Source organism: Numida meleagris, chromosome 2, assembly GCF_002078875.1.
Source record: "Numida meleagris isolate 19003 breed g44 Domestic line chromosome 2, NumMel1.0, whole genome shotgun sequence".
Taxonomy (NCBI): Eukaryota; Metazoa; Chordata; class Aves; order Galliformes; family Numididae; genus Numida; species Numida meleagris.
In genome coordinates this window covers 115404597-115428364 of record NC_034410.1, presented here as the reverse complement: position 1 = coordinate 115428364, position 23768 = coordinate 115404597, and the positions used below count along the sequence as shown (strand labels likewise).

Here is a 23768-nt window from a genome sequence, read left to right as displayed (position 1 = left end):
TAACATTTATTCTTAATTGTGACATTTTGCTTCAGGAGAAGAGAAATTTTAAGTGAAATGGTACAGTTTTGTGTCATGGTGGGAAGCCTGAGAACCTAAAACAGTAAGGTAATAGCAGGAGTTTGGTATGAAGTGATGATGTCCTTCCAATACTTGAAGGGAGCGTATAAACAGGAGAGGGAACGATTGTTCACGAGGGTGGATAGCAATAGGACAAGGGGGAATGGTTTTAAACTGAGACAGGGAAGATGTAAGTTAGATATTAGGAGGAAGTTTTTCATTCAGAGGGTGGTGCCGCACTGGAACAGGTTGCCCAGGGAGGTAGTGGATGCCCCGTCCCTGGAGGCATTCAAGACCAGGCTGGACGTGGCTCTGGGCAGCCTGGTCCAGTGGTTGGCAACCCTGCACTCAGCAGGGGGGTTGGAGCTTGATGATCTTTGGGATCCTTTTCAACCCAGGCCATTCTACGATTCTGTGATTCTATGTCTCGTTACCTTCCCAAGCTAAAGAAGTCTACTGGCATCCAAAATGTCACTGAGCTGTTTTCTTCTGTTTTACTGCGATTATAGAAATGTCTTCAGAACTGAGTTAAATTGCAGGCAGTGAAGAAAGAGTACGTTTTTCATGCTGTGATGCAGCCAACACCTACAGTTCTTGAAAGATGAGGGAAATTGCAGTTTTAACCAGACTTGAGTTGTCATTCGTGATCATATATGATGTCTCTGAAATATTAAAAGCAGAGACTGCAGTATTACTAAGATGTATACTTGCATCTGTGACACTGCACAAGTCTTAGGACTCCTTGCTGACTACGAGATTTTAAGTTTATTTAAAAATGGGACAGTAAGCTATAAGCCGTGTGTGTACAAAAATGAGGATCAGCCTGTTTACAACCTGTGCAGTGTTGAGTATGGTTTTTAAGCATACTTGATAATGGAAAGGTTCCCAAATAGGAAGGGCATTGTTCTGTTTGTACCTGTTATGTCAGGTGCAGTAACATGGTTACTACCAAATCGCCCACGATCTTCCAACCTGAATCAGATTTCAGACTTCCTTCCTAAGTGATGTGATCATTATGAAGCGTAGTCTTCCAATATCTGGAAAGCTGGAATTAAGCCTGGTAAACATAGACCAGCAACTCAGTGGCAACAAGTAGACCGAGGACTGACAGGTAGCGGTCTAAAACATTTCAGATCATCTCACTTTGCCTAAAGTGCTGTAAGAAACATCACGTGGCAGAATAGAGAACTCCAATAAAGGAATGTGTGGAGAATATTCAGATGAGGCAACAGGCTGCTTTATTTTCCTTTTCAGTATAGTGGTTTGTATCATGAAGAAAAACACAAAAAAAAACCAACTTGAAACCAAGATCTTTGTGCCTGTAAAGGAAGACAGTACCCAGATGCTCAGAGCATTTGCTGATTATAGCTTGAAAAAAAAGCATGTCCCATCCCAGATAGTTAAATCCCATTCCCTAGGTTCTGTGGACCTGATTTCTTCTAAGGTAAGGATTGAGAAATAGATTCAAGACTAAGTTGCAAAAAGAATTTTTTAATTTTTATCCTAGCTCAATGTACTTCACTTCTGCATTATATTACATCTACATGGAATGCAATTAAGGATCTACTTTCACATCATTATTTCAAAAATGATGTTCTTTTTGCTTTATAATTACAAAATATATGGCCAAGAGATTGAAGGATTCCTAAGATTAAAAAAAAAAAAAAAAAAAAGACGTTAGTACTGAAACAGGAATGCTTGTTCCATTTGAACCTACTTTCATATATTTAAAAAAAAAAAAAAAAAAGAAAAAAAATACAGTAGTTTATTCGGTATTGTTATTATCCCAGACCATCTCCAGTTACCAAGTATTCCTGCCTCCCTGATTTAATAAATTTTTACAGAGCTTCTGAGCATCTTTGCAGTTAGGTTTTATTCATTGCAGTATACCTCCGGTTCTGAAAAGCCTTGATTTAATGCTTCAGCCTGAGCATAAACCTTGTTTTTATTATGACAAGTGTCATTCAGACTCCTGAACAATAGTTCTGCGTGCCAAGTTCAAAATCCTTATTTCTTGCTACTGTACACTTTTTGAATGATTTTCATTTTCCTTTTTCCTACATGAAGTACAGTGCAGCTCTACACTGTCAGTCCTAACAGCTCTCAGAAAATAGACAAACGTTACAGTTTCTAACCTGAGTTTCAGGCTTACCAGTAAATGATCAACCTAAGATAAGCTGAGTTGTCTTGTCTTGCCATTGTTTTCTGGGAACTTCTTTAACCCAGTGAACTCTCAGTCCTCTTCCTGCCCATATCACAATTGCTTAATTCCCTCGTCCCTATTTATTATTTTGTCCAGTTCTTGCCAGTTGTTTGAGTATTGTCCTTTAAATGTAAGAAAATGATAAGTGGCAAGATGCATTTTTAGTTCCTTGTGACCTATTATTATCTTATCAGCACTGATAGTGATCAAGATTCTGAGTTCATCTGATCACTTTGTTCATTTGTGATATTTTTATTGCAGCCCTTACCTTACTTTAACTATGCTTAATGACTGTGGTCTGTACGCATATCTTAAATTGTTTCCATGGGCATCTTTTAGTAAAGTTGCTGTCAGACTTTCAAATGAAACAGAATCATAAAATAGAATCGTTTAAGTTGGAAAAGATCCTTAAAGTCATCAAATCCAACCATCCACCTCACGCTACCAGTCCCACCACAAACGCACATCCCTAAGCACGGCACCTGCATGTCTCTCATATACGTCCAGGGATGGGATCTCTACCATTTTCCTGGGCAGCCCAGCCCGTTCCAGTGCCTCATCACTCACTCTCCTCAGGAACAAGTTCTTCCTAATGTCTAATGTTTTTCAATAATTCTAAAATACATCACTGGGGGTGTTCTCTGCTTTGTACCATCAGCTTTTAGTCATGAATTCATTTAGGCATGTCAAAAATGGTCAATCACCTGGTGTCTTACACTAACCACTCCACCCTCCAAGGCACCAGTCTACAGAGAAAGCTGGTCACAGCCTGCACGTGCTGTGCACTCTGCTCTCAGCTCTGGCAAGCCAGAGTTGTACCAGAAAGCTGTGTCTTAACCTCCCACCATGACTTCAGAACCCACCCTGACGATGCTCAGCTTCTGCCATCAGTTACTCTGGAGACTGACGTTCTCCATTGGGAGCATCTGTCAGGTGGAGGCTTTAATAAATAAAATCAGTATGACTTTTTTTTTTGAGGAAGGGGAGGTTTGAGGGCACTTTAATTTGCCTTCATTTTTTTTTCCTGCATCTATGCTGATCTTTTCATATATATATCTGTTTAAAGTCAAGAATAGGCTTTTGTTTTGGGGCAATTTGGTTTTTTTGGGTGCTGTTTATTTTTTTATCCATAGCCTTTTGACGTTTCTTCTCCATTCTGTATTTATGACTCGGGTTTGTTTGGGCTTTTTTGCCCCTCTAACGGGATAACTTTTCTTGTCCCGGGATTCCGGGTTGTTTGGATGCGTGCTGTTCCGGGCTACGGGCTGGCAGCAACCTGCTGTTACTTCATACCCCGAGGCAGTGCCCAAGCGGTAACCTTAACAAACCCAGCGAGTGCCGTTTCTTAACGGCATCCTTCGTTCACCCGACGTCCAGCTAGGAACGGCCTAATGCAAACAAAACTTCGCCAGAGAAAGGGAGAAGGGAGCCAGGCGCTTTGGGCAGCGCAGGAGCCGTGCCGAGCGCAGGCCGCCGGGCAGCCACAGCCACGTAGCGCCGCCCGAGGAGCCCCGGCCGCCCCTCGCGCAGCCGTCGGGGGCCGCGAGGCGCCGGGCCACCGCCTCCCCGCGGGCGGGCGGGCCGAGGACCCCTCCGGCCGGCAGAGGCGCTGGCGGGCGGCGGCGGGGGCTGCTCCCAGCGGCCGGGCAGCGGAGGAAGGGCCGCGCGGGGCCGGGGCGGGGTGAAGCGGCGGCGGCTGCCATTCCTCTGCTGCGCGGCCGCCTCCTCCCCCCCGCCTCTTCCTGGCCGCGGCAGAGGAGCTGTGCTGGCAGCGGGGAGGCGGCGGCGCCCAGCTCCCGGCCCGCCATGGCGATCCGCAAGAAGAGCAACAAGAACCCGCCGGTGCTGAGCCACGAGTTCATCGTGCAGAACCACGCCGACATCGTCTCCTGCATGGCCATGATCTTCCTGCTGGGGCTCATGTTCGAGGTGAGGCGCCGGCTCCCTCCTTCCCAACGCCGGGAGCCCGGGCGGCCCGGGGGCGGGCGGCAGCGCGGTGCCGCGATCGCGGCCGCACGGAGGAGCTCGGGCGGGCGCCGCGTCCCCGCTCCCCGGGGCCCGGCCCCTCCGGGAACGCCCCTCTTCGCCGCCTCGGCGCGGAGACGCGCTGCCCGCCGCAGCCGTCCCCGCGAGCGAGACCGTGCCCCGCCGCCGCGAGGGGCCGAGGCGTGCTTCCCTCCGCCGCGGCGGGCTTACGTGGCACTCGGCCGGGGGAGGGGTGCGCGGCGTGCGGCCGCGCTCGAACCGGGGGAGGCGGAGGGGGGGCGGCGGGGAGGCGCGGCCCGGCCCTGCCCTGCCTTACCGCGCTCTTTGTGTGCGCTGCCCGGGCGGCCCCGCCGGCACTACGACTCCCGTGAGGCCGCGCGGCGCCGCGCAGCCCGCAGGGGGAAGGGCGGCCGGCGGTGACGTGTACCTACGGCCGCCGCGCGGGGCGAGGGGCGCGCGTCCCCCGGCCGCCGCCGCCTGGCTGTGGCCGGCTCGGCCCACGCGGCCTGCGAAGCTCCGAGCTTCCCCAAAACCCTCCCCATCCTGGCTGCTGAGATGTGCCGTGCTGGGTTCTCTTCCGAGAGCCGCCGTGAGGGATTTCCGAGGTGTTCTCAGCGGTGCCCTATCGCAGCGGGACACGTCCGCTCGTGCTGTCGGGCGGCACGGTTCTGGCTTTTCAGAAGCCTAGCCGGTGGGTGTTTTCCCCACGCAGATGGCTTTCGGCAGAGTTTTACGCAGCCTCTGTGCTGCTCTGGTGTAGAGGCACGTTGGGGTTTGAAAAACTCCCAACACTTGAAAAGAAGAGACGGGATACACCAAGAACGCTGCTCTGTGTGGTTTTACTACCAAAAGTCACTCAGGAATCAGTCCGTACAGTGTGGTTTTGTGGGGACTGAGGTTAAAGATAAGGACCTAAACCCTTCCCTAAGGGAACTGTGTATGCTTATTGTTTATTTACCACATCACTGATAGCACTGAGTGAGTTGGGTGTGCCGAAGTCTTTGTCTCCAGATTTTCACTTCAGGATGCTTGCTTTCTGCCCTGGCATAGAGGGACCATGTGCCTCTGTTGTTATACATTTGGTGAGGCTGAAAAGATTGCCAGGGTCTCTGAAATGGTTTGGTAAGTGTCTTGGAAATCACCTGCTGTGGTCAGTGATGGTATGGTATGGTATTGATGCTGCCTTGCCCTTGCTCAGCGAAACAGTTTTAGCTGACTGAGCCTTGGCATGGCACATCAGAACTGGCTGGTGGCGTGAGTCCTCTGGAGGCTCCCTCCACGGATAGCAAGCCCTGGGCAGTTGAACCAATTCTAGCAGACTAGCTGGGTTCCCAGAAGTTAGACAGAGAGGGTTCCCAGAAAACCTAGTGCTTGTTTACGGAGTGCTTGTTTCAGAGAAAAAGATTAAAAAAAAAAAGAAGAAGAAGTCAGATTTCTTTTGAATGATAATAATAATATAGTGGGTATCTTCAGGTAGCAAAATGTCTTAAACTTGAAAATAGTTATTGATGATCAAGGATTGCTGCTTTTGTTTTGTTTTTTGAAAGTATCGTCCCCTTGCCCAAAAAGGACTTCAGAACAAACATCTTCTGTTTCTCTCTTCTGCTGTGATTTTTTTTTTCTTGCTGTCCCTCATAAAGAGGAATTTTTGAGGGTATTTCTGTAAACAAATCTACAGAGATTACAGACTCTCTTCTGCCTTCAGGAAATCAGATGAAGCAGCGTGATGACGGGAGTTGGTTGTTTTCTTGGGAGCAACAGACGTGCTTGGGGCAGAGTGCTAAAACCAGGGACAAACACTTTCAGTTTAAAATAGTTTATGTTGGTGACATTCTACAGCACTTCTGTGTTTTCTTTTTCAGATTACAGCGAAAGCAGCTGTCATTTTTGTTACTCTTCAGTATAATGTTACCATTCCTGCCACAGGTATGTGCCTTGCAGGTGGTTGGTTAGTCATGGGGTGGTATCCTCAGACACCGCTAAAGTGTTGTATGTTCTAAACTGAGGGTAAGTTACGAAGTTTGAATAGACAGTAAAGAGTTTTCAAGGACTTCACATAAATTGTTTTCAGTAAAACTCTTCCGAAGAATTGCATTAGAGAAAATGTTTCTGCTCTGCTGGGTTCGTTCTCAATACTGGAACCCAGTCTCACTGGTAAATAAGTTCACATACTTACTCTGGTTATGCAAGTGGTGATCTGTTCTACTTAGTGGGGGGGAGGGGTGATAGTTTAACATAATTTTATAGTTCCCTTTCAGTGCATTTGGCTAAGCTTCCTAAGTGCACTTAAGTTTCCATTTTTATATTACATCCTTCCAAAATCAAATTGAGTTTCTGATGCGATGGAGGAGATTACTGTAAATGGAGTCTAGTGACCTAGCTCAGGATGGTGGTTTAATTTGACTTATATTTGTTCAGCTGGCAACAAATGACTTTTGTCTGAAAGATTTCTCTTTAGGAAACAAACTTATTGGCAATAAAACTGTATCAGTGCCTAACGGTTAATTCTGTTTCTGTCTTCTAGAAGAACAATCTGCAGAAACAATCTCTCTCTATCACTATGGCATCAAAGACTTGGCTACAATTTTCTTTTATATGCTCGTAGCAATAATCATACATGCTATTATTCAGGAGTATGTATTGGATGTAAGTACAAAATTCTCATTTCTTTCATCAATATAATTGCCAGGTTTTAATTAGACTTTGACTATTAACTGAAAAGTAAAGTTTTGCATTAAAGCTTTTAAAATGCTAAGGCGCATCCATTGGAACTTTCAGATGTTCAAATGCAGGTAACAGCTAATGTTAAGTACAAGAGCATATAAATAACGGTGGACTTTCATTTCAGAAAATCAACAGGAAAATGCACTTCTCCAAAACAAAGCATAGCAAGTTCAATGAGTCTGGACAACTTAGCGCGTTCTACCTTTTCTCCTGTGTTTGGGGCACAAGTATTCTCGTCTCTGTAAGTACGCTTCCTCTTGTGTTTGTCTGATGAGACTACGTCTTACCAAGATCATGAAGTTTTCAGCTTATTCTGGCTTTAGCTGGTTTTAATATTAAAGCAGGGGCAGGTTTCAGAATTCTGTTGGAGTTGTATCAAAACTAAGTATGAAGTCCAGTAGCATTACTGTTGCTCCGAGTAAACTGAATTTGCTGTCAAATAAATAAAATCAAATGTGACTTCTAAACTTTAAAACGTAGCTTTTCTGTGTTAGCTCATTATTATAAAATAAGTGTTTAATGTATTAGTTATGCAGCCTGGGGAGTGGGCAGCTGACAAGTTGCTGTAGGCTTAGGTGGGCGTGCCCTGTCAGATGCCATGCCCTTTGCTAGCAGTGCGCTGTGTTCATGCTTACCGTGGTTGTAGAGCCTTTCTGCTTTCAGAAAAAAGGCATAAGCCATCTCTTGTTCCCATGTTCACAGGCACATACTGAGAAGTACCTGATTCATTGTAAGCGCCTCAATTATTCTTCCCTTATAGGAGTAACCTGTCATTTAAGTTGAAACTTCACTTTCTGAGGATGATTGTAGAAATTTAAATTTTTCAAAAAAGGGTAGAGTATGATTTTTTCAATAACGTAATATCTCCTAAAAAGCCTTACCTTCTCTTGGTTAAGCTCAGAGCTTGTAAGCAGCGTACGAGGGAAGACTTCTATCTGTGGTGGTGTTGAAATAACCTCCATCTTAGAAGGAATCCTTTCTTCAATAAGCGCTTGAAATGTTTTTGTTCCTTTCTTTTCCTTTTAGGCTAATACAGTTGTGTTTTGCTGTTTTGCTTTTGTAAATGGAAATGTGTCGATCTGCAGCGATCTGCACACTTTACGCGTGTGTGATTGCGTCGTTATTAATATGTGCACACATTAGATGTATAAAAATACACATATGTATGTCCATTCATTATTTCTAACTAGGAGGCAACAACACTGTGTGACTTCAGAAGTTGTGTTTTTGTTTGTTTTCTAGGAGAACTATATATCAGATCCAACCTCTCTGTGGAGGGACTACCCGCACACTCTGATTCCGTAAGGCCTCTTCCTTAAAGGACAGTTCTGGGGGAGGAGAGGGGTGTTGGTGTTTTGATGTTAGAGTGTGTCATACCCAATTTGTGTAGAGTAAAAAGTCTGAAATTAAATTAGTCACTGATGCATTTTTTGTTTGTACTGATGGAGAAACTTTATTACCTGTCAATCAGTAGTATACAGTAATGTTTCTGTAGGCTATTTTTTATGGAGTGAAGCTGTGGCGAGTTTTATTATTTGATCTTCCTGAGAATAAAGTGGACTGGCAACGAGGATCTCTTTTTCTGTAGAGACATTGATTAAATGTATTCACTAAAAAGTTTCTGAAACATTAAGAAAAAGTAATATTCTTCAATTCTTGCTGTATTATACAGGTTTCAAATGAAGTTTTTCTACATCTTACAGTTGGCATACTGGTTTCATGCTTTCCCGGAATTATACTTCCAGAAAACTAAAAAAGTAAGTTCAAAACGTAATTGGAAAGAAAGCCAAACAAAGCAACTCGGGTAGTAGAATGATTCATCTCTTTTGGACAGTGTGTTACCCTACATTTCCATCCCTTTTTTTATCTGTGTACATGAGCTTTTCCTTATTGGAATTTCGGGTGCTCAGATGTACATGTGAGAAAGCAGATGTTTTATTTTCATTTAAACCTTGTATTTCTAAAGTAAAATCACACAAATATCTGTTGTGTAAATACAAATCATTAGCATCTCTCAGCTACTAAAAGAACTTGAATTTTCCTTTGAACAAATGAGTGCAAATTTTTGTTTTTGTTTCAGAATCTTTTCTTGTTTCCTGTAATTACTTTTCTGAGTAATCTCATTGAAATACAGTATTGCTTCAGGAATCACAATACAGGTGTTGAATAGAAGCAGTGAATAATTTGCGAAGTCCAAGCAATACTAAGTACTGGGATTTGTTGTAAATACAACTGTTCTCAGCAGAATTTCTAGTTAGCAATGTATTGAGTGTTTTAACGGCATCCTTGCCACGTGAGAGTTTTGTCTGTTGCGTTTCTCAGAATTTAAGTGTTAACATTGAGTTCGCTGTAGATTTTTGTAGCACAATTTTTGACTTTCTTGACCAACTTAAATAGTCCCTTTACATGTTCTTTGCTCAGGCTGATTTTGCATGCGCAGTTTCCTTTTAGAAACTCTTCTCTTGTTGCTCTGTGACTGGACTGAAGTCTGTGCTGTCAGGGTTCTGCTTTATTCAAGAAAATGAAATGTGTGTTAGGTAACCGCATGTTCTTATTCCAGAGCCTAGAGCAGACTTGGAAAAACAGTAATGAGAAGCTTTGTTTTCATGCTGAGTGCAGGCAGCATCAACAGTGATGTTTTGCAGATACTTCAGTTGATGCTCTAATATTGCCATATTGGGGTGGTGATATCTCTAGGATTTGAATTAATATCCAAGTATTGGTTGGTTCTGGTTTTTGTTTGTTTTAATGTGACTCTAAGAAAGCTGTCATAAGTGCAGAAATGCTGTGTGCTTAATAGTAGTATTTTGTTTGGTCATTTCAGCCCTTAGCTTTTTCAGGTTAAGTCTTAAGGATAATAGTTCATTTATTTTATCAAGCTTCAAATTGAGACCCCCTTTATCACAGTTTCACCTCTCCTATCTTGACTTCACTGCCTTACTTCTCATGCAGGAATTGGCTTCTTTTACTCAGGTCCAGTTGTCTATACTTGTGACATTTAAAAAAGTAAAAAAAGGGGGGTCTCAACTCAGCTTGTTGTATAGTGGTGGGTAACTACGCCTGCATTATTCCAATAGAATTTAAGTCTCTGGTAGTTTATGTAAGCAGGCAGCACAGGCTATTTAAATGTTACCTTCGTTGTGAAGATAAAGTGCAGAAGACTTGTTCTGGTAGTACATGGAGAACCTGAGTGTAGTGAGCACACTCCGTTTTGCCTGATACAACTTGTTTTTTGTTTTCTTTGGGATCACTTAGAGTACGTCTTTACTATTTTGCCTCTCTCTCTGTATGTTGTTAGGTGTTGTCACAGGCATTTCATTTTGTGCTTTTGTCAGCTTTGAGGTAAAGTATTGGAGATGTAGTGCGGATCTTAACAGATTACATTTTTAGGGAGTTTTCTTGTGTTTCTTTGTTTGGTTCAATTTACATACGTATATAATAAAACTGAAAGCCCCTTAACCTGAAGCCTAGGGAATCTTTGGAAAAGTAGGAGTTTCTTGAGCACAAAAGAATATGCTCTACACACCATTTCAAAATGAATGCTATTACTGTGATCTAGTATCTTCAGTGAGTCTTCTTTTCACAGGTGGTATCTTCTCCTTTCCATGTGTTGTTTCTATATATTCTCTTTCGCATTTCTTTCTCTTTACTTAGTTTTCTGTGAAGCATTTGATTGAATGGATGTGGCTAAAACGAAACTTGACGTGTGACCAAGTAGCCTAGTATCACTGCTTAATAATGTTCTCTGCATTTACTGCCAGTTGTCTGCCAAAATCATGAATGATCTTGGAATTTTTTAAAACAGACATCAGCAGTTGTAAAATTTTTCTTTTTGGTTCATACACTGCTATTTTATTCCTGTAACAATCTGACAGATTCAGAATGGCAGCAAACGTAGAGCTACAGAAGTTTATCTGGAAATACAATGATACGTTCCAATTAGGTATTGTAATAACTGCATCAAGTTCGGATAAGTCTTAACAAAGAAAAAGTTTCCCATTTGAAAAGCATTTTCAAGTGCATTTTCTCACAGAAGTGTGTGTCAAAAATACTGTATGTTATTCGTAAGTAAGCAGTAAGTGGTGTGGAATTGGAAGATGTAGGCTGAGTAACTCAGTGTCAAAACAGGCCACAGGGGTAGCTGAGAGGACAGCAATTTCTAGGACTAGGAAGCAATCTGCATTGTAACATCATAGAACCTTGTGTATAATGTATAGTTATTTGTTTCTTGTTAATAGGAGGATATCTTTCGCCAAATTGTCTACATTGGACTTTATCTCTTTCATATTGCTGGAGCCTATCTTTTGAAGTAAGTAATTTATGAAGTTTCCCTGTCTTCATTCACTGTCCTAAACATCTAACAAAACATTTGAATGCTTATTCTATTTGTTTTAATAGTCTGACCCATCTTGGACTTGTTCTCCTGGTCTTGCATTACTTCGTTGAGTTTCTTTTCCACATATCTCGTCTTTTCTACTTTAGTGATGAAAGATACCAGAAGGGGTAAGTAGTCATCGTCTTTTAAATTCATGCCATCTCTATCTTGCAAGCCTCATGCATTTTAACTAAGCAGAAGCCAGAGTTACAAGGAAGGTTGTCTTCTATTTCCTTAGAGGCCACTGTCCTCCAGACCAAAAAAACTTTTAAATTTTTGGGTTATTTATTTACTTATTTTTACTTATTCACCTATACAATTAGATGTTAGTAGCCATATAAAATGAAGTTAAATCTCATACTGCTTTTCCAGTAGTTTCCAGGTACAGTTCTTTTGATAGAGAAGGCAACAGCCTAGGCTGCTAATGCAGTCAGTTCTATACAAACTAATAGCACATTTATGTTCTAATAGTAATGGCAGACAATTTCTGTTGAGTTGAAAATAGTTTTCAGAACCTAGTTTTGGTTTGTAGGAAAAAAATTCTAGGTGAGGCTTTTCTTAATTTTTGTCTTCTCTAAGAACTGGAAGTACAAAATTAGGATAAGTGAAAAATAAGTGAGTCAAGTTCTTAATTCTCAGATGAATTCTTAGAGTTAAGAGTAAATATTTGCCTTGTTAGTACTTGCGATGTGAGCAGAGAATCCATGTAGTGTTTGTGGTCTTTTTCTTTGCAGGTTTTCACTGTGGGCAGTCCTTTTTGTTTTGGGAAGGCTTCTCACCTTGATTCTTTCGGTCCTCACTTTTGGCTTTGGTCTGGCAAGAGCAGAAAATCAGCAGCTGAATTTCAGCACTGGAAACTTTAATATCCTGGCTGTTAGGTACAGTAAGCTTGGTCCGGCTCCTAAGCGTGAGCTGTAAACCTGTGTTAAACCTGTGTGGTGTTAATGCTAGTAGTACTGAATGGTGAAGTGCATCCGACGGGGTCAGTGGGCACGGCTTTGGTTAGAAAAAAAAATAATAATTTGTGAAGCACATTGAAGTGAATGGAAGAATTAACAGTCTGTCACAGAGAAATCCATAACTGATTACACGTTAGAGAAGAAAAGCAAGATAAAAAGGAATATCCAACTGTAGAGATGCCTTTTAAATGTCTTAGTTATTAAATTGAGCTATAAATAATTGCGATGAGTTTATCTAGAGAGGCCAGGACATCATATCCAGAATATCTTTGAATCGAGTTGAAGATTCTCTCCTCTTTCTCTGCCTTTATTATGACTCCTATTGCTGCTGTCAGATGCAGAATGTTCAGCCAACCACTCAGCTTTTTTATGAATTAAAAGCAGATAAAACGTTGCCGGTGTCAGCATTATCCTACAGTCTTAATATTCAGACTGGAAGACCCGTGTTCAGGTGTTATTGATGGGTACCGTGAGTGTAATGCTGAGAAAGGAGAAAGCAGGAAAAAAATCTAGTGCTTTTCAGTTTTGATGGAAGTACAAAGTCTTTGCTCTTGCTACACATCCTGTTTTGTTCAGCTGTGTTAAGCCCAGCTAACTTACATGGGCTAACTCTTGCATCTGTGAGAAAATGGGTATTAGGAGGAGGAGGGGAAAAACAAATAAGCAAGCAACGTTTACAAATGCCTCATCCAGAAAGAACAACTTTGTTGCACTGGTGGAACTAAAATAAAAAGGCAATTTCTGATATACAAAAAAAGCTGTATGATGTGCTATTCTGCTTTACTTTTTTCTTTGAACAGCAAGATGAACTTAGTGCTAAACCTGTGCCTGTGTTTCCTTTTCAGAATCAGCGTGCTGGCCTCCATCTGCTTGGCTCAAGCATTTATGATGTGGAAATTCATTAATTTCCAACTTCGGAGATGGAGAGAGCATTCTTCTTCTCAGCCTCAGTCAGTGAAAAAGAAGTTTGTCACAGCTAAAGGAAAGACCTCCAGAAAAGAAAGAGGTTTGTATTTTCAAGTTTCCTGTTACTTAGATGTCTCAAAAGCAACTTCAGATAATAGAGAGCCATTTATGATAACATTGCTAAAGGAACTTATGTGTTTCACTCCCAAATGAGGTGGTTCAGTTATAGAAACAACATTGGTGAATTTATTTTATTGGGAAAAAAAAAAAGTGAACTTGACTGATCTGTAAATTGTGGGCTTGGCTTTCTCTTGTAATTGATGGAATGACAGAATCACTGTTTTAGTTAATGCAGCACTGCTTTTTATTGTGTCTAATTTTATTACTTGCACAAAGTCTGCCGTGCTCGTGTTGTGTTCAGTTATGAAAAGGGAGCAGACATTTTTAGATGTTCTCATGAACACTTCTAAGTTGTTTTTTTTTTTCTTGCAATGAATTTCAAGCATATTTTTCAGTGCCTGCGAGTGAAGATCCAGTAAATAAGCTCATGTTGGGCTGTCTTTACTAAAAATAGCATTTTGATGCTTCTTTTAAAGGCATAGGTAACAACTGCTTACGACTGTAACCTTGCGTAAAAGTTTTTGGAAATGAATTAATGGCTCCTGGTTTGTATCAAACTTTTCTTATGGAAAGGGCCTGAAAGATGAAGTCTGCCTTTTCCTCCAACTCAATTATGTACTCAGTTTAAATAAATAAATACCCCTATTACACCGTTGAACTTTTACGTAGTTAAGTGTTAGCTTGAATAATTCCTGCACTTCTTTGAATCTGAATCACCTCAAAAGCTTATTTCCACATGATCCTTTGCTACCAATTCCTTGTTGCCAACCTCTTCCGCTTATTTTAATACATTGAATTTACTGTACAAAGACAGTTGTACTGAGAGCTGAGATGTGTCAGAGGTAAATTTTCAACCTTTAAGTTTTTCTTCATATTAAAATCATGCTTTAGAGTGTTTCTGTACGTCACTTTGGTTTTGATCAGCACTATTTGGTGTTTGTCCATAGTTAGTTTTTTGGCTTTATTGCCCATTGCTAACATGCGTGTACTTTTTACTTCAGCTGACAGACTTCAGACCCTGATTTTTATTTTATTTTATTCTTTTTGAGTTCGATTTGGGTTTTTGGGGGCAGGGTATAGGTTTTGAAAATATATGTGAGGTGATATTAGAAAAAAAATGGAGTGGAATTTTTATGGGTAGAAGCCGTAGGTGTCCTACTGAGTCAGAGCTTAATGGTTATCATGTGTTACCTTGCATTGTTTGTGAAATTCATTTATGTATCTTCTGTTTAATCAATGAGTTAAAGTGTAGTAGCTTTTAAAATTTTTCTTAAATTTCATTCATTTAATGTGGTAAACTTGTAGTTAATTTGAATTGTGGTGTAATTCACATAATAATTGAGCTATGACCAGGGAATTTCGCAGCTAATTTTAAATGGAAATTTTAAAAAAAGGTTGATGCCAAAGTCTAGTGTTGTTTTGGATTTTTCTGTTCGGAAGATGCCTGTAACGTTGCTTGTTCAGAACACTTGCACAAGATGTGGCATTTTTTTCTGAAAAGTGGTATATGTAATTAAGTTGTATTTCAAACAAGCTTTTTTTTTGGTGTTTTTTTTGGGGGGGGGGGCTGTATGTGTGTGTGGCTGGCTGCATTTGGCAAAATGCCCTTCTTTTCGGCTGTGCCAGAGGCAAGTGATAATAGTGGAAAAATCCTGGTGATGTATGTGAGATGCCCAAGCAGTTGCTGAGTCGTGTTCTTTCTTTTTACTTGTTTTGACTTAACTGTTAAGAGAATATGATCTCAGCCAGTTTAGATCTAGCTTACTATTTATAAGCTTTGTAAATCAAGAATAACCTAATAATTTTTTTTGAGAGGAACCCCAAGATCACCTGACATAAGCTTGAGATGGTGGTGCCAAATAAAGAGACTTTGACTGTCCCTACGTGACTGATTGGGCCTGTGAGCAATCTCTTTATTGTGCACATTGCTGGTTGGTTGGTTGGGTTTTTTGTTCCTGTTTTTTGCTTCAGTCGCTTGTTAGCACGCACAGGAGCATTGGGTGTAGTGGAGGAGGGATGAAGGAAAATGAGCAGTTATTTCGGTGGATTGGCCACTCCCTGTGGTGATCTGCAACACTTCTGGAGATGGAAAACGTGAACTTAACCTGTTACTTGTACAGGAAGGTGTAACAGTTGCTTGAAATCAGAATGATAATGAGTTGAGCAGAGATGCAAGCAGTAAAGCTGACTACGCACTTCTGCTCTTCAGATCTGTGCTATAAATTTGGTTACTGTCAGGCAACAGCTGTGCTTCCATGGGTTGTAGTGACATTAAATAAAGGGGATACTTTCATTCACAGTAGTATCACGTTGCTCTGTTTCACTCTGTTGAGGGCAGGACAGATCCGTAGATGTTGGGTCATCGTTCAGAGCAAATGTTTGCTGTGCATAGGTACCACTTGGTGGCTATTTCATGTTAAAACTCTTGAGTTGACCCAGATGTGGGATAGAAGTAGAGAGCTGCAGATGGTATCAGGTTCTTGCCTTGTGTTCTTAGATGTCTAAGTCTTATGCTTGAAATCCTTCTATACTTTTCTTATATTTTAACTAGTGTTATTAGTGTTTCTGTCCATCTCATCTATTTAAATATTTTCTTCAGAACATAAATGACTTTTTTTTTAAGTATACAGTTAATTAACCTTATACATGTATATTTTTCTACCTATATAAAAAGCTTGTAAAGGTAAGTAAAGGAGTGCAAGTTTATTAGGCATTAAAAAATGAAATAGGAAAAAGAATGAAAGCCTATACAAAGGGTGCACCATCCGACTCCAGGATTTCACAGGAATGTCTTATCTACAAGTTGAATATTTCTTTATCAGAGAATATCTGGTTCATCTTGATTTTGAGTTTATAATACATGTAACACAAACATTTCAGTATTTGGCCATGTCAGGAAGCTGTGCTTCACTTATCTTAGTAAACTTTATATTTTGCAGTTGGTCAAAGCTTCGTTACACTGTTGTGTTGTAAATGGTAATGATGAGATTTAACAAAAAAAGATGCATCAGAAAAGAAGTTAATGACTGTTTAGGACCTACTAAAATGTAGTAAAATAATGAAGTTTCTCATTCTACTTGGTTTTTGGTTGTTTTTTTTTGTAGAAAATGGAATAAATGGGACAGTGACCTCAAATGGAGCGGACTCGCCTCGTAGCAGGAAGGATAAATCCTCGTAAAACTGGGTTTTATTAAGTTAATTGACAAATGTCCCCAAAGAATCTGCTTTTTACATGGATGGCCCGTCAGCACTAGAGATGTTATGGATTAAAGAAAATACAAATCATGTTTTTTGATTATTGCTATTGTTTTGTGAAACTTTTTTTAAAAGCCATTTTGACTAAGAGAAAAGGTTTATCTGTCTTCAAACAAACGCGTGGGGGGTGGGGGGACAAAACACTTTTTAAATAACATTGACACTTTTTTAAACACTTACTGTGATGAAATAACTTCACGTAATGAGGATCACTGATGCAATGTATTATTTCTTTCCAGTTTTTGTAATCTTGGTGATATATGCTGTTTACCAACTTCACTTTTTCCTAGTTCTTCAAAACTTCAAATATATTATGAAATTGAAGTAAAAACGTAGTAAGCATTTTCAGATACTCTGACTTTTAAGTTAATTACCTTGATTCAAATTCACGGATCAAATTGGAATTCTAAGACCACGCCAGTGAACTTCTTTTATTTTGTAGTTGTTAGCTACACAATGTCTGCTCTAAGAATTGCCCCATATCATTAAAACAAAACTGAACTGATTGGAAATGTCGCAGAGTCTTATTGCTTGTTGGTTAGAAATGTCGTACAAGGAACAAAGAAACCTTTCTGAGATAGAGCTTTAGCACTTGAAAATTAGAAGGGAAAGTGTATGTCGTAGAGTTGATTTGAATAGCACTGTTAACTCCTGTCTGTGCTTTTAAAGTGTACATATCTTGGACAGCTACTGTGCGTTGGACCTTCTTTCAAAACCTGCCTTTCTGATTTTAGAGGGTGGAGATTCTTACGACGTGTTGTTTGTCTGAGGAGGGAAGGCGTCTCATGCTCCATAAAGAGGGAATTTATTAGATAAATGGATCAAGTTTTGACAAACATTCCTTTATTCTAGCCGCTTTGCTTTGTTTCGCCTCTGTTAGGAAATAGTTTGATGATTTCTCCTATATATATATATTTTTATGAAAGAATATTTAAAAGCTACAACTTCTTAAAATCGGTATATTGTGTGTGCCCTTTGCTACAGCTGGAAGAATCTGGATTTAAGATTTTTTCCATTATCTGTCTTTCATAATTGTATTAAATGTGAAGCCGTGTCCAGTTAATTTTTTCAATTTAATATGCAGTTAATGTTTTTCTTGTGTATCCTTTTGTAATGGGAATCATTCAACTTGGGAGTGAGTTAAAGATTTTTATTCAGTCTTGAGAAGTTACTAAATCAGGCTTTCAGGTTAACCCAAGTGTTAGACTGCTTATGGATTGAGTAGGAGTAATTATAAGCAATCAAACTGATAAATAAACAGTTTAATTAAAAATTGGTACTCGAGTTTATACCCAACCAAAAAAAAAACAAACTGCATTCTGTATCTTACACAGTTCGGTTGCTTACTATACAGAATAAATATTTCTAGTACAAAATGTTGACTACATGTAACTATCCATTCTTCAATCATATAGTGCTATTTAGGGTTATTACCATATAATTCGTTACACGTTCCAGGTAGTTCAAGTCACAGTTTTGAGCACTTGCTTCACAGCTCCTGAAGTGTACTTGACAGACATGGACTTAGCTAACTTGAGAACTCTGGGGCAGCATGCCCTCTAATGCATCCAGTCTACTGCAGTAGTAGTTATTTTATGTACTGATCTGAAAAAAAGGAAAACTCAAGTGATGTAACTGTGAGTCTGCAATCTGACCACGAAACTGGAAATTTGGAATTCAGAAATGCTGAGGGAATTGTATAAATTAAATACCGCACAAAACCACGTTTCACATCTGATATTTTTAACAGAGACATGCATAGATTCTGTGTGCCTTGCTCTCAAATTGTACCTTAAGCCAAAAGGGGCAAATATTTAAAGTTTCTTGTCTGGTACTTTGACTATAAATCAAGTTTGCTTGTGATATCTGGTTGTCTTGGTGCTGTCAAAATCATAAACAATGGAGAAAGAAATTGTAAGGGGAGCTTTAAGGTACTTCTTCAGCTCTTTGAGACGTTGGAGTCTGAGGATTGTGATTGTTGTGTCCCTAAGGCAAATTGTTTTTGTAAAGCTCATTCTCTGTCGTGGGAGTCTTAAAATGTAAACTTCAGATTGACTTCCAAAAAACTTCATAAGAGTGTGTTCTTGCCTGTCAATATTGACATTGCTTTTTGTCTCCTGTTGGCCTTATGGATGTTCTTGGCCTTTGGACTTTACAAAAGAATTTTTACTTCCATGATGGCTTAATCTTCATCTTTGCTTTATAGGACTTGTTGCTTTCTGACCAGTGGTGTAGAATGATTTCTCTTGTTCTTGGATTTGAACAGAGCACTGAATGCCAGTTTCTTTCATCTTCTTATGTCATAGCTAAAAATACATATTCAGAGTCTTGGAGGAGGCATTCCTGACTTTCTGCAGAAGCAATAATTTTTTAATTTCTACCTTCTGGTGAAAACTTCTGTGAACTTAGAAGATTTTGAGACTTCTGTTTCCAATTTGTTACTTACTTTGGCATAAGATTATTCTTGCCTGTTTGGATAACTTCTTTTGAGTTGCTTAAATTCTAATTCAGACCTTACCACATTTCATCTCTCTGTCTGTAGTCTGGGATTTGTTAAGATAGAGTAGTTGTCTAGTAATGTTTTCAAAATTATAATATCAGGAAAATTAGAAATGGAAATGACTGAAGAGCTCGTTGTTATACTACAATGCCTAATAAAACGCATTTTGCTTAGGCTGTAGCAATTTATCCTGATCAATTACTAGATCCCACAAAGAGAAGGCTTTGTCCATGTAAATGGCTGTGAATTGAATGGTCCATACAGACTGTGGTAAGGGTTTTAATTTTATTTCCGAACCTCTCTCCCCCCACCTTGTAAGAACTCTTTCAAGACTTGCAACTGATGATGATGAGCCTTTTTTTCAGCCCTAAATGTGTGTTTGCTTTGTGTGCCAGAATTAGTTACCAAAGCCAGGACTTTACTGTTAATGATTTCATGCAACTTTGAAGTGTAAATGGAGAGCGCGGTGCAGCTGAAATTCATTTTGAGTTTTTGCACTTGTTAAGACACTTTCTCCTCGTGACTAGTTAAAAAAGAATGATTCCTCATCTGTAAATTCCTTGTGAGGGTGACACTTTACAAACTGCTTTCTGTGTGATCCCATGCCCAAACTTAGGGGTGATCAAGGGAAGGGAAGGGCTTCACACAGAGAGCATGCATAGGCTGCGGTGTTACAATGTGCTGAAAGGAAATGAAGTGTGTTGGGATAATGTATTTAGAAAATCAGTTGTTATTAAGCATCTGATATTTTTCTGAAATGCTTTTTTTTCTTTGAAAATATTAGTTGTGTTTATGGAATTACATGACCCTGAGTTCTAGTGAATAGTTTAGTGCTTTGATAAGAGTAATCGACCTTCTGTAATCAGACTGCTATTAAGGGCGTTAGTGTACGTTTCCAGTCCTTTTAGCAAATAACTTAGCAAAAGTAACGGCACCTGAAGCAGTTTTGTTGGGAGTCAGATTTGGTGTTGGAGGGAAGGAGTGTTTTCTGGCCATGCTAAACTTAAAATACTGCAGGTTGCTGCCAAAATGTGGGATCCTGTCCCTTCTCTTTTTCTAGCACAAGCCTTTTTCTTTGCCTGGTCAACTTGATCAAGGAGCTGGTGCAGCTGTAAACTGACATGTTTACTTAGTTGTTTCTTTACTGAGTTAGTTGCCTGAGAGTAATCCTGGAGGTACACGAGTCTTTATATATAAGCAGGAAGAAGAGATGCTGGGAAAACGTGCGTGAAGGTGTAAGGCAACTATCCCTTTCAACTGCTTTTTTTTAATTATTATTGTAAATGACAGATTACACTATGTCTAAGTTGGAGGGCCTTATAGAAGGGCTTCCAGTCTTCGATAGAGGAAGGAAACTGGGCTATCTGGTAGCTCTAACATGCCAAATTGGTTAAGTATTCATAGATTCTTGGCAGGTGTTGTGGTGCAGGGGAAATAATCGGTATTCTCTGCTGTAGTGAAATGCATTTTATCCGTCCCAGTTTATGGGTTTCCAAGCAGTGGAACATGATCTTGGTAGTGTAGAAATAGGAATTCTGACAGTGTAATTTCTCCTGGATCAAGGACCAAGATCACTTTCCTTAACAGCCAGGAAGCTACAGCTTCTTTTCACCACAAACCCTTTATGTATTGAAGCAGGTCTTTCAGAGAGCTTTGCAAGAACTGCATTGTCTTTCTGTCTAGGAATCTGGGAGGGAAGATTGTTCCATTTCCCTTAAGTTTGTTTTTCTGTTTTCAAGAAGCTGGCTAGCCCATTTCTAGGTCATGCTTACATTTTGTTCCATTTGTGACTCAGCCCTTGACCTGTGCTCTAGAAGGTAGAAAGCAGCAGCTTCCTTGGGTGCTCTCTTCACGTCGGTCACTGCTGGCCTAACAGTTCTTTCTGGAAAACATCGGTATTGGAGGAGTTAGAACACCAGCTAGACAGTCACGCTGCTTGTTCCACTTACAGGCATGCAGAGCATACTACATTCTAGTGGCTGGTAGTTTAATGCCCGTAGCTTCTGTAATAGTTATCCTGTTATACAAGTACTTACTTATTTCTTGCACTGGCTGTGACAATGTCCTACAAAATTAAGTCGGGAGTGGGGGATTTTGGAAAGATCCTTTGAAAAGAATAGGACTCTTCAAAGAACTGATGTCCATTATCATCTGTTCATTGTATTTGAATTTCTCACGTGGCTTGTTTGTTTGGGCTTTGGTTGTTGTTCTTGGCTTTGTTTGTAGTTTTTTTGGTTTTCTGCGATAGGTTTTGAAGGATCTCTGTGGTGGGTATACTCTCCTCTCATTGCTATCCCCCTTTTCACTGCTCCCCGAGCTACTGGATTTAGGATCTAATAAGCCTGGTTCTGTGCACATTAAGGAATTTGGCATACTTCTCAGAACTAAAATAGAAGCAGTGCCTGAGTGTTTCTGGAGCAGACACATAAGAAGAAAGAAGCACATTAAAGCAATATACAGGGTGTCATCAGGACCCATTTAATGGGAACTGAAACTCTTTATAGCATGAATACATTTTGATACAACTTGTATTTCAAGTGAGGTGTTTGAATTTAGCTCACATTCAGATAGCAAGTGCCTTTCTGTCCACGAAACAGAACTTCTATTAGCATCTACAACTGTCGGTTCCCCTTCTGTGAGTGATGGGTGAGAAGTCCTGGGCTGCAGCTGCAGTAGGTTTTTTTTTTGCCTCTTAGGGAAGTTCTTTTGATGTTGGCAAGAAAAAAAGTTAACAACTCCTATTTCAGGTTTAAAGAAAAAAAGAAAAAGTGCTACCTAGTTTTGAATCTAAGATGATTGCTCTTGATCTCGCTCAGTGTGTTCTGTCACTTTTATTTTGGGTACCTGCAAATACTTTTATTTGTATCCAGCTTGAGAATGGAAAACCTGTGATGTGAGTGCCAGAAATGACAACTCCTTTTTCTTCTTTTCATGTTAGAATCTTATTGCAGAAGCAGAGCATCTAAGGTGTAGCTTTATAATTTGATGGCTTTTCAGTGTTTTGTTTTTTCTTCTTATTTATTGTGGTTAACATTTAAGGTCAGGCGCTGTCATGCAGCACAGTGCAGCTGTCATTTCTTTATTCCAAACAGAAGAACGTTATGCAATGCAATATATTGAAATGAAAAAAAAAAAAATGTTAAGTCCTGACTGCTTTAGGAAAAATTGGTATTCCTGGATGTTTCTGTTAGTCCAAATTTTTCTGTATTACCATTCACTACTACTGCTTTTCTCATTTAGGAAACTGGGCACATAGGATTTCTGTATCTGTAGAAAGTAGTTTTGCTGTTACACAACAAAGATATTGGCAGATTACGGTCAAGGACTTTGATTTTCGTCTGTGTCTTCTTATATTGATTATGAATGTTGAAGAATGTATCTTGTACACTAATTAACGGATTAAAAATTCAGCCCGTGGTGATGGGAATATTGTAATGGGATAGGAATTTCAACTCTTGAACTTCAGGCTGGAAGCCAAACCAAAACTACCTTGTGTTCGCACGCAGGTGATTCCTCCTCTTTGTTTCTTAGATTCATCATTACCTTTGTTTTGTTTATTTAGATTGTAAGTTCTTTGTGGCAAGAGTTGTCTTGTGTGTGTGTGCGTGTGTACCCAGGACAATACGGCCTCGAGCCCCAGTCTGTGGAAGCTGTAATAAGCAATCACCTTGTTATCGTTTTCCTGGATATCATAATAAAGAGTATCTAATTAAAATTGTGCTCGAATAGTCTGTTAAATGATGGAGGTTTGCCTACAGTCAAGCTGCATCAGTAGCAGAGAGATGCTCACTGTTCTCTGTACCAGTGAACACAGCCTGGGAACAACCTTAGGCTGAAGAGAACTACCCTGCATCTGAGGCTGGAGCTGGAGCTTGCACAGCGTTTAGCAGGAGTTCAAGGCTGAGTTTTTCACTTACCATCAACTTGAGAACCTACTTCCGTGCTCCAACGTGGGAAGGTGCAGCTTGTTTGTGGTAATGCTTGCATTTAAAGCCTTTGTAGGCTTAAGGCTCACTGATACGGAAGAAAAAAAACTTAATGCAATCTGATAAAGCAACCGCTACGCTGATCCATTGGTGATGTAGGCCGGGTGGTAGGGAGCTTTCGCCTGAATTAAGGGGAAGTAAAGACTGACTGTGGAAAATCTGTGCCACCAGTGTTGCTGTTGAATGAGTCTGATCCCTGTATGGTGTAGGGGTTGGCAACAGACTGAAGAATCTTTGTATTCAGTTCAAGATAAATGAGAGTTCTACTTGTGAAGAACTATTTAACTATTTAATCATTTTAAAATCCGACATTTGTAACTTGTAAGTCCTCAAATTAATTGATAGAAAATGTTAATTGAAGACTAGTCATCCATGAAGACGTATCTGGTTCTCGGGTTCATTACAGTTGTGTCAATTACAATTGAGATGCTCGTAGCCTGAGATGAAATTGTGTTAGAAAATCAATGGAGAAAATGTAATCCTAAGAACCAGAGCTACTTGAGTGATGGATGCAGCTGTCAGGTCACCAACTGGAGCACACCTGGTGAGGACTGGTGGATGTCGCAAGCAACTGGCACCCAGGAAGGCTGACAAATCATAGAATTGTAGGGTTGGAAGGGACCTCTGGGGATCACCCAGTCCAACTCCCTGCCTCACCTTCCCCTGCTGCTCTTCTTGGTGTCGTCCCCCTGCC

General features: G+C 40.3%; 1 protein-coding gene across 2 annotated transcripts; it reads left to right on the top strand.

Annotated features, from left to right (window-relative positions):
• TRAM1 (translocation associated membrane protein 1) lies at positions 3915-22803 on the top strand. 2 transcript variants are annotated; one of them, XM_021387028.1, is made up of 11 exons: positions 3915-4192; positions 6112-6175; positions 6774-6895; positions 7098-7214; positions 8216-8274; positions 8646-8730; positions 11212-11282; positions 11372-11476; positions 12083-12226; positions 13153-13313; positions 16438-22803. In XM_021387028.1, the coding sequence occupies exons 1-11, from the start codon at positions 4070-4072 to the stop codon at positions 16509-16511; spliced, it is 1125 nt and encodes a 374-aa protein (XP_021242703.1). In that variant the 5' UTR covers positions 3915-4069; the 3' UTR covers positions 16512-22803. The 2 variants fall into 2 exon arrangements, with proteins under 2 accessions (XP_021242703.1, XP_021242704.1); XM_021387029.1 differs by lacking the exon at positions 3915-4192 and adding an exon at positions 4851-4940.

Coding starts and splice junctions, on each gene's coding strand:
- TRAM1 (XM_021387028.1), top strand. CDS start 4,070: ATGGCGATCCGCAAGAAGAGCAACAAGAACCCGCCGGTGCTGAGCCAC. Junction 6,176..6,773: donor TGTTACCATTCCTGCCACAG/GTATGTGCCTTG, acceptor TCTGTCTTCTAG/AAGAACAATCTGCAGAAACA. Junction 6,896..7,097: donor TTCAGGAGTATGTATTGGAT/GTAAGTACAAAA, acceptor CTTTCATTTCAG/AAAATCAACAGGAAAATGCA.